This window comes from Dipteris shenzhenensis, chromosome 30, assembly GCF_047967505.1.
Source record: "Dipteris shenzhenensis isolate YYH24624 ecotype China chromosome 30, Dip_SZ_1.0, whole genome shotgun sequence".
NCBI classification, from domain to species: domain Eukaryota; kingdom Viridiplantae; phylum Streptophyta; class Polypodiopsida; order Gleicheniales; family Dipteridaceae; genus Dipteris; species Dipteris shenzhenensis.
This window is the reverse complement of record NC_141625.1, coordinates 30,144,618-30,156,780: the sequence shown is the minus strand read 5'-3', so window position 1 is coordinate 30,156,780 and position 12,163 is coordinate 30,144,618. Positions and strand designations below refer to the sequence as shown.

General features: G+C 47.1%; 1 protein-coding gene and 1 pseudogene across 2 annotated transcripts in view; one reads left to right on the top strand and one right to left on the bottom strand.

Moving 5' to 3' along the window:
- The window catches only part of LOC147881954 (uncharacterized), a 138,364-nt gene that overhangs the window by 109,835 nt on the left and 16,366 nt on the right, over positions 1 to 12,163 (top strand). For both annotated transcript variants that reach the window (XM_087402071.1, XM_087402072.1), the window contains exon 5: positions 3,133 to 3,264. In XM_087402071.1, the coding sequence (XP_087258197.1) occupies positions 3,133 to 3,264 (132 nt within the window). The remainder of the gene's footprint in view (positions 1 to 3,132; positions 3,265 to 12,163) is intronic.
- Positions 3,890 to 11,083, bottom strand: LOC147881955 (uncharacterized; annotated as a pseudogene).

Sequence of the window (12,163 nt, the reverse complement as noted above, 5' to 3'; positions counted from 1 at the left end):
ATCATAATCTAAGATGAGTCCAATTGGGTCTACTCCTTATATCTCTGAGATCGGATTAGGTGCTCACGAAACCTAACTACCTCATGAATAAACGCGGCCAAGAGTCTCTGATCTAGATAAGAGAGAAATAGGGATAACACCCTGGAACTATCTCTAAATAGGCAATAGAATCACCCCTTGATCTCATAGTAAACATGGCATCTAAAGATAAATCATTCCTCCGACTCAACCACCTATAGGCTTCATAGAGTACAAATGCGGCCCTCCCTAGGTAGACCCTCTACTCAACTACTCTGAATGCAGAGCCTATGTGAAGAGACCCGAAGCTGCCTAATGGAGATCCTCAATGAATGGGGTCATTGAACCCGTGTATACCCTGGTGTGTCAATAAACTCCTCATCCGAGATATGTAGGCAATGATCTCTATAGAAGCTAAGCTTCATAGGGAGCTCAGCCTGTTCCAACCAGGTCTGAAATGTTTGTAATGTAGAAGATCCTCACGTATGACCTGGTTGACCTCATGATACTGTAGTGGAGAGAATGGCGCATCAATGTTGTACTGGAAAGGAGGAAGTCTATCCATATGTAACCCCCGTCACTCAAACCATCTCACTGTGGGTGCATACCAGCATCTGTGGTCACCTACAGTTGATAACGCCATAGAGGAAGACAATGCTAACCACGGTAGTCTGTTGTGGCCAGAGGTATGATCTCCGTATGCCCTAACTCGATATAAGTAGGTAATGACCTGGAAAGCTGCATCAAGCTGCAATGGTGAAGATCCAAACTCAGCTTGAATGATCTGGTGAGGGACTGATGGCTTACTTTGAATCATCCGTGATAGCATAAGCACCTGTAGCCGCTCCACACATGCCCATTCTATAATTGACAGGTATGGCCCCCAACAAGGGCTGCCATACATCCCTGCTAGTCGAACCAAGGAGTCAAATAGGAGACATTTGGTTTGAGGGTCGTGGAAATGTGAACGGAAGCACTGCCTCTCCAACTTGGCTAATGAGGCATACCCTCTGCTCAGGCGAGCCTGCATTGCCGGTCTCATGGTGAAAATGGGTCCGAAAAAGATAACTGCTAGGTATGTATATGCTGAAACAAGTCACTCACATAAAGACTGTAGTGCATCGAGATGTCTCTGGAGCTTCTCATCTAAGGACGATAGAAGTACCACATCATGTGTATAAGGCAATATTTGAATTAGAATGCCAGCAAGAGAACATCCCATCCCCCCTAATGTCTGCATGACTGTCTCAAGCTCATCGATGTAAAGGCCAAACAAGGTGGGTGATAAAGGGCATCCTTGTTTGACCCCAATTATACTAGGAATCTCATCTGTCCATCCAGCCCCTGTCCAAACCCTTCTTGAGACTCTCTCGTAAAGTGCCATAACTGCCCAAATGACCTCCTAATCATAACCCAAGTCCTACAAGCACCTGATGAGGTGGGCTCTGGGAACGGTGTCAAAGGCTTTGCGGAGATCCGCAAAGCAACAATAAACCCTCTGTCTCCGTGCTGTCGCCTCCTCAATGATACATCTGAGCATGAGAATGTGATCCATGGTCCCATGATCATGTCGGAACCCAGCCTGTCCATATGCTCTAAGCCCTCTCATCTTTGCAAATCGGCTGACCTCAAAATCGAGCATGGATGCATAGATCTTGGACATGACATGCCCAACCATAATGATCCTATAGTTCCCCGGGTTCATGGGATCCCCTGCCTTGTGGATAGGAGAGATAGTGTTAAGAGTCCAAGTGCTTGGGAAGCCAAGGCATACGGCTTCATTAAATAGCTTTGCTAGGATCGGAGCAAGGATATTAATCCCACATGCAATGAATTCAGTGCATAGATCCTCATGATCTTTCACTCAGCCATTATGAAGCTTCATCACCGCGTCCTTAACACCCCCCTTAGTGAAGAGTGTACAGAAAGTAGGACGAGGTATGTGTGACAGTCAGAAGTGGGCTGATCAAGGGATGTCATATAATGTGCATGCATAGTCTTGCCAGACTCTAGTATCGGTGAGAGGTGAAGGGGACCGTCTCTCCAAGAATCTCCGCCAGAAGTCCTTGGAGTTACTACTAAACAAAATGTTCAGTAATTCAGTCAGAAGCTTCTGTTTAGTCCTGAGTCTGAGTTGGTGGTGTAAAGTCTTACACTCATCATCGTACCACCTGTTGCAAGGGACGGTCCCCAATGGTGGTGGGCGGGTAGAGCGAGTAGTGTGAGGGAAGGCGTGAAGTGCAGCCTCATCGAGTGAACGGGTGATCAGGGCAGTGCAATCCTCTAGTAGGGGCATAAAGTCAATATATGTGAGGAGAGTAAAAAAGCGTTCTCAGTACCTAGGTGAAAGACTACGATCGAAATGTATGTCTTGAAAAGTACAGGTTCATCTAAGAACCCTTACATGAAGTACAATAGCAAGGGAACTTTCAAAGAGAATCGCTCAAGAAAAAGTCTAGAAATAGCATGTAGTATGCACTTCCATGCAGGATTATAAAGTTTTTGGGGTTAATTTTTGAACTTTTTACTCTCCATAACTATCTAGGGTGCCTAGCAAGAGGAAATTTGGACAAGTAGCAAATGTTGAAGGATGTTGTAAACCTTTTACTAGTTGCACATCTTCAAGCCAACATACATGCATGGGTGGACAGCATGGAAGTTACCAGGCAGCTGGTCAGCAAGGTCCCTTAGAATGCTTGTTGTTTCCCACTTATTTAAGGGGTCATATTCGCAAAAGTAGGCATCCTTTCCAGCATTTGGATTAGCCTCACACATCTTCTCAGCGGAAGTGGGCACACCCTGCAGCTCTGAAAATGCCATCTTTTGATATAAATTTAGAGTCATGGAAATATGTATCAATGTGAAATTGTTAACCTTCCAAACAGCTACTTCATGGTTTCTCTCTCTCCTTTTGTTGTGTGCCACACCACAAGAGACACTCAGATGGGATGTAGGGTTTCTAAATAGGCAGATCTATTCATTTGAGGGTATCTATCTTGTGCTTGAGAGAATGGAACAGTATATGCAGTTGTTGGATTTCCTAGTTAAAATATGAAGTGTTGTCTTGTAATCTGCCTGCTTTTTTTGATTGGATTTGAAAGGTGATGATGGCAGGCCCCTTTGGTGATTGGTGCAGATGGGATACACTCATTTGTACGAAGAGCTTTGTTTGGTCACATCCCACCTCAAGATAATGGTAGAACCATGTGGCGAGCAGTAATTGATAGTCACCTTTGTTCACATGAGGTAATCCTTTTTATAAAATATGTTTAAATGATTTTAATGTTTTTGTCTGCAAAAGGATCTAATTGCCAGCCTTTCTGGTTTTGGTGAAGTGTTTGCCAAATATTAGACTGAACTTTGTCCTCCAAAGGAAAGTCCAGGATACATGACCTCATCATCTATAATGGTCTAGACAATGTAGTTGACTATCTCATAAGATCCCCTACCTTCGCCTCAACATCACTAACTTCTCTGTTTCTCAGCCACCTCAGGGGACATTACCGAGACTAGCACTGGAGTCATCCCGACGATTGGCAGAGAGAGGCTTAGATACAGTATGGTGTGCGTGGGTGTCCACATGGTTTGATAGCCACGGTATCTAGATGGATAGGCTCCCCCCCTTCTAGTACAGCATGGACGCACCACCGGAGCTCATTCCACATGATGGGATTAAAACCTCAGGGGACATTACTGAGACTAGCACTGGAGTCATCCCGACAACTAGCAGAGAGAGGCTTAGATACAGTATGGTATGCGTGGGTGTCCACATGGTTTGATAGCCACGGTATCTAGATGGATAGGCTCCCCCCCTTCTAGTACAGCATGGATGCACCACCGGAGCTCATTCCACATGATGGGATTAACCGAATCATACGCGTAGAGCTTCTCCAGCTCCACACATCTCGGGCTGGGGGGGGGGGGGGGGAGTAGGAGTTCCCCACGAAGACCCAATTCTATCAGGACCACTTTCTGACCCAGTTCTATCATGATCACTTTCTAAGGATATCAGAGCATGGTCTCATCATCAGGCCCCAATACCTCGAGGATAGGAAAGTCTCACACGACTTGTGGATTGCTATCAAATAGATACGAGTCTCATCCCACCAGTTGCGGATTGAGGCAGGGAGAGTGGCCGGCATACCTAAAGAAAGAAAGAAAGTTTATTAAAGTCTTCGGAAGACCGATGGGTCTATGAGACTGTGAAAAACCTGGTACAAACGAGCTGTGGTGGTGGAGTTACTAAACGAGCATCCATATGCAGAATGTCAGTACTAAATCCTGAATACAACATAGTCATGTCATGTCCGTAGTCAACTATCTCATCATCATCATCATCATCATCACCATCAAGACATCAAGATGGATGTGGCAATGGGGGCACGAAATTGGTGATAGAGTGCTGTTGGCCACTCAAAGGTGCAACTCTGGCATGTCTCCTGGGCATGAAATCGATGATAGAGCAGCGGGTCTGTAGACTGCACGATGGGGGAGGTCGAGACAGGGGAACATTTTCTATGTGTATGTCTGGCCTACTATGAGATCCAAGGGCAATACCACTTTCTCTTTCAAGAGGGGCTCTCACACGGCTTATACATTTCCCCGACCAGGTTTGCATTGGGCTCTACTTGATTGAGATGTAGAGACACAGAAATTCCCTTGTGCGGCAGGTCAGAGATCAGCCTCCACCTCTACCTTGCCCCCTACTCCCCCCTCTTCCTCGCTCCCTTCCCTATGCCTCACCCCCCCCTCTTCCCCGCTCCCTATCCCCCTCGCCTCTCCTTGCTCTCCTCTTCCCCCTTCTCTTCTACCCCGTTCCCTACCTCCCGCCTCATCCCTCTCCTCTCCAAAGCTCTCTACCCTCCTTCCTGTCCCCCCCTTCCTGTCTCCCCTCTCTTTCCTTCTCCTGTAGCGATTTTTGGAGCGGACAGAGCCTCAAAAGTATTCGAATCGGCCTCCTTACCTCAATTGGCGATGGATATTCCGTTAGCCAATCCTACTTCACCTCCATCGGCCGCGAAAACTATTACTTTTTTTGAAGACGAGTTGCAGCAACTCAAGAAGGACGTAGAGATTGAATGCTCTACCATGTTGCTCACACGCATCTTCGGGTCTCACCCTTCCAGATCCCAAGCCAGAGACTGGATGCTTGCGGCTCTTCCCCCAGTCCTCTCTCCACGACTTTTAGATGTTCGTCTTCTGGGACGAGGTTTTTTCGAGGTTGTTCTTGACACTCCAGAGGCTGCGAGCACCGTGCTCAAAGCTAAGTTTTTACACCTCGGACACTGGAAGATCTTCTTTAATGCCTTCGATATTGGTTTCAACCCAATGGAGGCAGATAAGGAAATTTTTGCGCTCTTCATCAGATTTTTCGGGCTTCCCCAGGTTTACCATCGACTTCTTTCTGTTATTGGGGAGCATTTCGGCGCAGTTGTTGAGATCCCACCCCTCCCTGGGTTGCCGTTGACTACAGCAGAGGCAACCAAGGCTGATGGGGTACCTAGAGTTAGGGTCCTCCGTAAGAATCCCAACCTCACGATGGACCATCTTATGATCCAACGCCGGAATGGTTTCTTTTTTCGCCAAAGAGTAGAGATTGCAGGTAGGCAGGACCAGGATATGCAGGATCATTGGTGCCGTGGATTGCCCCAGGAAGAAGAAAAGGCATAAGAAGCCCTCTGGTACAGCTACCGCCCCATGGCCTCGACAGGGGGGTGGTACAGGTCTAGCACCTGCTCCTCGACCTCGACAGGGCGGTCCTCCTCAAGGTGGTGGTATAGCTTCTACTCGCCAAAGTGCTCCTTATCGACTGAGCGCTCCTTTGATACCGCCACCTCTTACCTCCGGTACCTCACGACCTTCAGGGACACCCACCGCATACTAGTATCTAGCAGGGTCTCAATATTATTGATCCAGATTTACAGTGCAGAGCTTTACTCTGCAAGATGGTGGTGTGGGGACTTATTGACACGTCCCAGCACTCCTGAAACCCCTGATCTGCAAAACAACCACACACAACATCAGATCTGAGCAGGCTGCTCACCACCCAACCATGACATCAACGGGATGTGATCCCGAATCAGAAGATGTCCCCTTCGAGCCACGAGCTGAGCTATTGGCACGAACTCCCAATCAGATCCAAACCAGCCTGGTGTCCCATACCACCAGGTGGCACTGTGAAGCCCTGGATCTGCCACTGGGCCTTGGGCTACGCTAAGATGCAGGCGCGCGTCCGCGACTCAATCCAGGATCAGACCTGGCACCTGGGAACGAGACTTGCTCCCAACTGCACACTGAGAACTGAACCCCCTGGGTCTCTTTTATAGACTCAGGCCCCGGCGCCAAAAATAGCGAAGACCTATAAATAGTTCGTACCCTTGCCACTCAACCGGAGAATCAAGCCTGCCTAGCTCTAAGCCTCCCTAGGCTAACCTGAGCTAGTTCTGTGTACCTAGTACACGTCAGATACCAATCCGTGCACATGACATACTCCCCCTCCTCTAAGAACTCACTCCTAAGTTCGCTATAAAACCCGGAAATGTTCTCTGGAGGTTTTGTAATGTCTCCCATGTTGCATCCTCCTCAACACGATCCTTCCACTTGATCTTGTATTCCGTGATAGTACGATTACGAATCTGTCTTTCACGAAATTCAAGAATACACTCAGGTTCATGAGGAATAAAAGTCAAATCTGTAACTTTTATAATCTCATGAGGAGAAACAATTTGATCATCTGCACCCAAGACTTCTTTCAATCTACTGACATGAAAGACTGGATGTACTTTAACATCAGGAGGCAATTCTAGTCGATATGCAACCGGTCCAATTCTTTTAATGACCTGGAAAGGACCACAGTATCTGGGGGATAATTTCGGAACCAAACCAGTACTTAGGCTCTTGGATTCCTTAGGAATTCGCAAATATACCATCGTTCCTTCAGAGAACTCTCTAGGTGAACGATGTCTATTAGCATAAATCTGTCCCGATCTTGGACACTTCTAATAGACTCCTTGGCAAACTGCAACATTTCCTGCATGTCTAGCAAGAAGTTCTTAGCAGCATCATTTTGAATCCCTTTTAATCCAACCATAACTGGTGACTTAGGTTGAAACCCGTACATAAGCATAAAAGGACTATAACCCGTACTAGAATGCTTTGCACTGTTGTAAGCAAATTCAATCATAGGTAGATAATCTTCCCATGAAGACTGTCTCTTAGATACATATGCCCGAAGCATGTCTTCAACCAACTGGTTGACCTTCTCTGTACTGCCATCGGATTGTGCATGATCCGAGGAACTCATACTTAAGAGTAGTTTCCAACTTCTCAAATACAAGTGTCCAAAAGTTACTTGTAAACTCCCTGTCACTATGTCAGATGGCAAACCATACAGCTTAAACAAGTGGTCCACAAACTCGTGAGCCAGCTGAACAGCTGAAATAGTTGTTCTAGTAGGTAAGAATCTAGCCATTTTTGTCAAACGGTCGACTATGACCCAAATGGAGTCATGACCCTTGCGCGTTCGAGGCAAACCAGTAATAAAATCCATGGAAATACTTTCCCATTTATTACCTGGAATCTGTAATGGCTGTAATAAACCTGCGCTTCGAAGGAGTTCGGCCTTAGTAACCTGACAAACCCGGCAACCTACTACATAGTTCTCTATAAATGCACGCATCTTAGGCCAATAAAAGGTATGCTTCACAAGAGACAAGAGTCCTATGTATACCCGGATGTCCCGCACTAGGAGCATCATGACACTCCCAGAGAATCTTGGATTTAAGGTCCAGAACATCAGGCACACAAATCTTTTCATTCCGGAACAGCAAGCCGTTCCTAATCATCCACTGACCTCCCGCCGCCTGTACCATAGGTGGCACAATCCCTGAGTCCTGGTCAACTATGGAGCTCCCATCCTGGACTCTCTGCCAATAAGAACTGAAATGACTATCAGTTGCGTATAGCCCTCTCAAGGATTGAAATAGGTCTGAGGATATTTCTGTAAATGACAAAGCATTTACAAACTTAACTCGACTTAAGGCATCCGCCACACTATTCAACGAACCCTTACGATAACGTATTTCGAAATCAAAATCTTGCCATTAATTCTGCCCATCTAGCTTTCCTTCCCCTCAATTCTGATCCATCACACACATACTTAATTGACTGATGATCAGTCAATACAAGGAACTTCGAACCATACAAGTAGTGTCTCCAAACCTTAAGAGCATACACTACAGCATAAAGTTTCTTCTCGAGTGTGGGCCAACGATATTGAGTGTCGTCTAGCTTCTTACTCTCGAAAGCTACAGGTCTGCCCTCTTGGAATAGAGCTGCCCCAATCGCATAATCACTCGCATTGGCCTCTAAAACATAAGGCCGGGTAGGATCGGGTAATGCAAGAACGGGTGCTTCTTTGATAGAAAGTTTCAAGGTTTCAAAAGCCTTGTTCATTGCATCATTCCAAGGTATCGGCTGAGTAGACCTGCGTCCACGACCTTTCAATATGTTGGTCAAGGGTGCCGTGATATGTGAATAATCATGCACAGACTTCCGAAGAAATACCGTAATCCTAGGAAAGAACGAAGTTGTTTCACAGTCTGAGGGATAGACCATTCTAAAACCTTCTGGATACGATCTAGATCAATGCTAATACCTTCAGAAGAAATCTTGTGTCCTAAGTAAATGATCTCCTTCATAAAGAAGTCACATTTACTCATCTTGGCATAAAGCTTATGCTGTCTTAGAACAACTAAGACAACCCGGAGGTGTCCTATGTGATCCTCAAGCGTTTTACTATATACCAAGATGTCATCTAAGAACACTACAACAAATTTGCCCAGAAAATCCCTGAACAAATCGTTCATCATCTGCTGAAAAGTAGCAGGAGCATTGGTCAAACCAAAAGGTAATACGAGGAACTCGTAATGACCATACCTAGTCCGGAATGCGGTCCTATCTATGTGTTTAGCATAGATACGGATTTGATGATAACCCGTACGCAAATCAATCTTAGTGAAATACTTCGCTCCGACCAAACGGTCTATCAAATCATCGGAACGAGGTAGAGGGTATCGATTCTTAATCGTCAGTTTATTTAATCGTTTATAATCTATACACATTCTCCAGGAAGAATCTTTCTTCTTTCTTAAGAGGACAGGTGCACCCCAAGGTGATTTACTTGGGCGGATATAGCCCATATTCAGGTAATTCTGAAGCTGGGTAGCTAACTCATCCTCCTCTACGTGACTCATCCTATAAGGTGGTACACTGATAGGTTGAGCCCCTGGGACTAAGTCTATGCGATGATCTACTGCCCGTTCTGGAGGTAAACCTTCCGGCAGTTGAGCTGGGAATACGTCCTTAAAATTATCTAACAACATTCTCAATTCACGGTGTCCAAACACACTTAATTCACGGTGTCCAAACACACTTAATTCATTTTTGTTAATTACAGAAACAACAAATGAAGAAAGTGGGATCAAAACACACTGATAGACATCATAATGAGAATTGTTTAATATATTCCGAAGCTGCGTCGCAGATACAATAGGCCCCTGAGAAGAGGGAATTTTATCACACTGAATACAAAATTGGGTGTCCTTATCTACAAAAGAAAGCGTATGCTCCGTCCATCCGATCTGAATATTGTGGGTTTTAAACCACTCCATCCCGATCAACAAGTCTACATGCTCCAGATGCATAACATAACATGTAAGAGCTCCCGTGTAGGCCTGAATCCGGATAGGAAGCGCGTCAACCTTGCGATCCAAAAATTGCTTCCCAGCTGGAAGCTGCACCTCATAGGTGTGGTCGCTAGGTACTGTGGACAGCCCCATCTTCTGCACAAATTTGTAATTAACAAAGTTGTGAGAGCTGCCCGGATCAAAGAGAATGTGAACCTGTTGGTCCATAACTTCTCCATAAACTCGGAAAAGATCATGGGAACCAAACAACGAAGTATTGAAAGTACAATTACAAGAGAGTGGGCAGGTAATGACATTTACTGAAATACCTGTTATCGCGACTTGGTTCGCTCCCTTGGCTGCGGTACGTGGACCCGCCTGGAGCTTCGGTCCTAGCACCAACTTTTGGTTCTTCCGCTCAGGACACTCATTCTTTGTGTGGCCCCGCTCCTCGCAATAGAAGCATCGTCCTTCTTTCTTGAGCCTTAGAGTGCGAAGGAAACGGGTTTTACCATTCTTTGCTGGAGTTAAGTTTTTCTTGGAGGCGTTGTCCGTAGACTTCATCTCCCCAATACCAGTCGTATGCTGAAAGAACTTGCGTTTGTTCTTTCCACTCGTGTCGATAACTGTGGTTGCTTTGGCACCGGCCATGGTATCATCATATATGCGCGCATAAGTCATGGCCTCCTGCAACGTTGTGCATTTGTTGTTCTTTATCTGCAACTTGTAGGAGTCTGGCAAACCATCCACGAAGAAACCTAACAAGGTCACTGGATCCATCTTAGTGGCCCTGGTTTACAAATCCCGAAATCTTTGAAGATAAACTTCAAAGGTCAAGTTTAATTTTGACATATCGAGGGCTTTGAGCTTGCCAACGATATCGTAATCATCCTCCTTCAGGAACTCCTTCCTAAAGATCCCTTCAAAATCTGTCCATGTATCGGGTTTAGGCTAGAGTTCCTTCCACCATAGCAAGGCTTTACCTGACATGAACCCTGCTGCAAGCTGGATCTTTTTCTCATCTGGATATGGGTGGAATTGGAAGTGTACCTGCCACTTGTGTAACCAAGTGTCAACTATCTCCTTCGTTCTAGACTTTTGGTCGCCCGGAAAAGAATCTGGAGTTATATTCGGGCCTAGCACTGAAGCCATGGCATCCACATGCGTGAGTGCCTGCACAATGGTAGCCAGAAGGGTGAGAGTTGCTTAAGAGATGCTGGAAACTGTCGAACCGGAAGCCCACGAATCCCCGAGACCTCGCTGAACCCGCTACCGGATGCACGTGCAAAATCCTGCAGCAACCGTGCTGCTGATGTGGCTGTACGGTCTGCTGACGCAGGCCGTACAGGTTCTGCCGAGGGCCGTACAGATGCTGACATGGACTGTACGGCGTCCGTACAGTCTGCGGGTACCGTCTCGGAGCAGGGGGTGCTTACGCAGGGTTCGCTGCTGCAGGTACCGTACGGAAGTGAGCAGTGTACAGCTGCTGACGCGAGCAGTGTACGGCTGCTGCAGGCTGTACGGTGCAGAAGCAGAGCTGGCGCAGGCAAGGTACGGCTGACGCAGGGTGTACGGTGCAGAAGTAGAGCTGGCGCAGGCAAGGTACGGCTGACGCAGGCTGGCGCAAGCTGGCTCGCAATTCGAGGAGCTGTTTCGAGGCTCTAGGCTAGGCTGTGGGTAGGCTGGTTCCCTGCCCCCATCTATATAGGGAGCAGGACAGCCTTATTTGGAAGCTCTGCTTCCAAAAAAGGCCAAGCTCCCCTAGCTTTGGAGGGGGTGCTTTTTCGAAAAAAGCACCCTCTGCGCAGGCTGCACACAGCCCTTTACGCAGGCTGTACACAGCCTGTTCGCTGCCCTACGAGCCTCTCCTTGCACCCGCCTGTTACCGTACTGCCCTGGGCGTCACCTCTACACCTCCCTTGCAGCCTTTTCGCCTCTCTCCTACCTTTCTGCTCTCTCTCCACTTCCTACAGCCTTCTCTCACAGGCCCTTTCAGGGATCTCGAAATCTCTCCCTCCTTTTCTTCTTCCTTTTCCCTCATAACTATCCACCCCTCCTATCTCAGGTACCCAGCAGAAAACGCAGCAACAGATTTCGAAATTTAGGGCATACCTGGAGGAAAAATCCGTCAAAAATTCCCGCGTCAGAAGTTCCTACCTCAGGAGCTGGCTCTAATACCAACTGACACGTCCCAGCACTCCTGAAACCCCTGATCTGCAAAACAACCACACACAACATCAGATCTGAGCAGGCTGCTCACCACCCAACCATGACATCAACGGGATGTGATCCCGAATCAGAAGATGTCCCCTCCGAGCCACGAGCTGAGCTACTGGCACGAACTCCCAATCAGATCCAAACCAGCCTGGTGTCCCATACCACCAGGTGGCGCTATGAAGCCCTGGATCTGCCACTGGGCCTTGGGCTACGCTAAGATGCAGGCGCGCGTCCGCGACTCA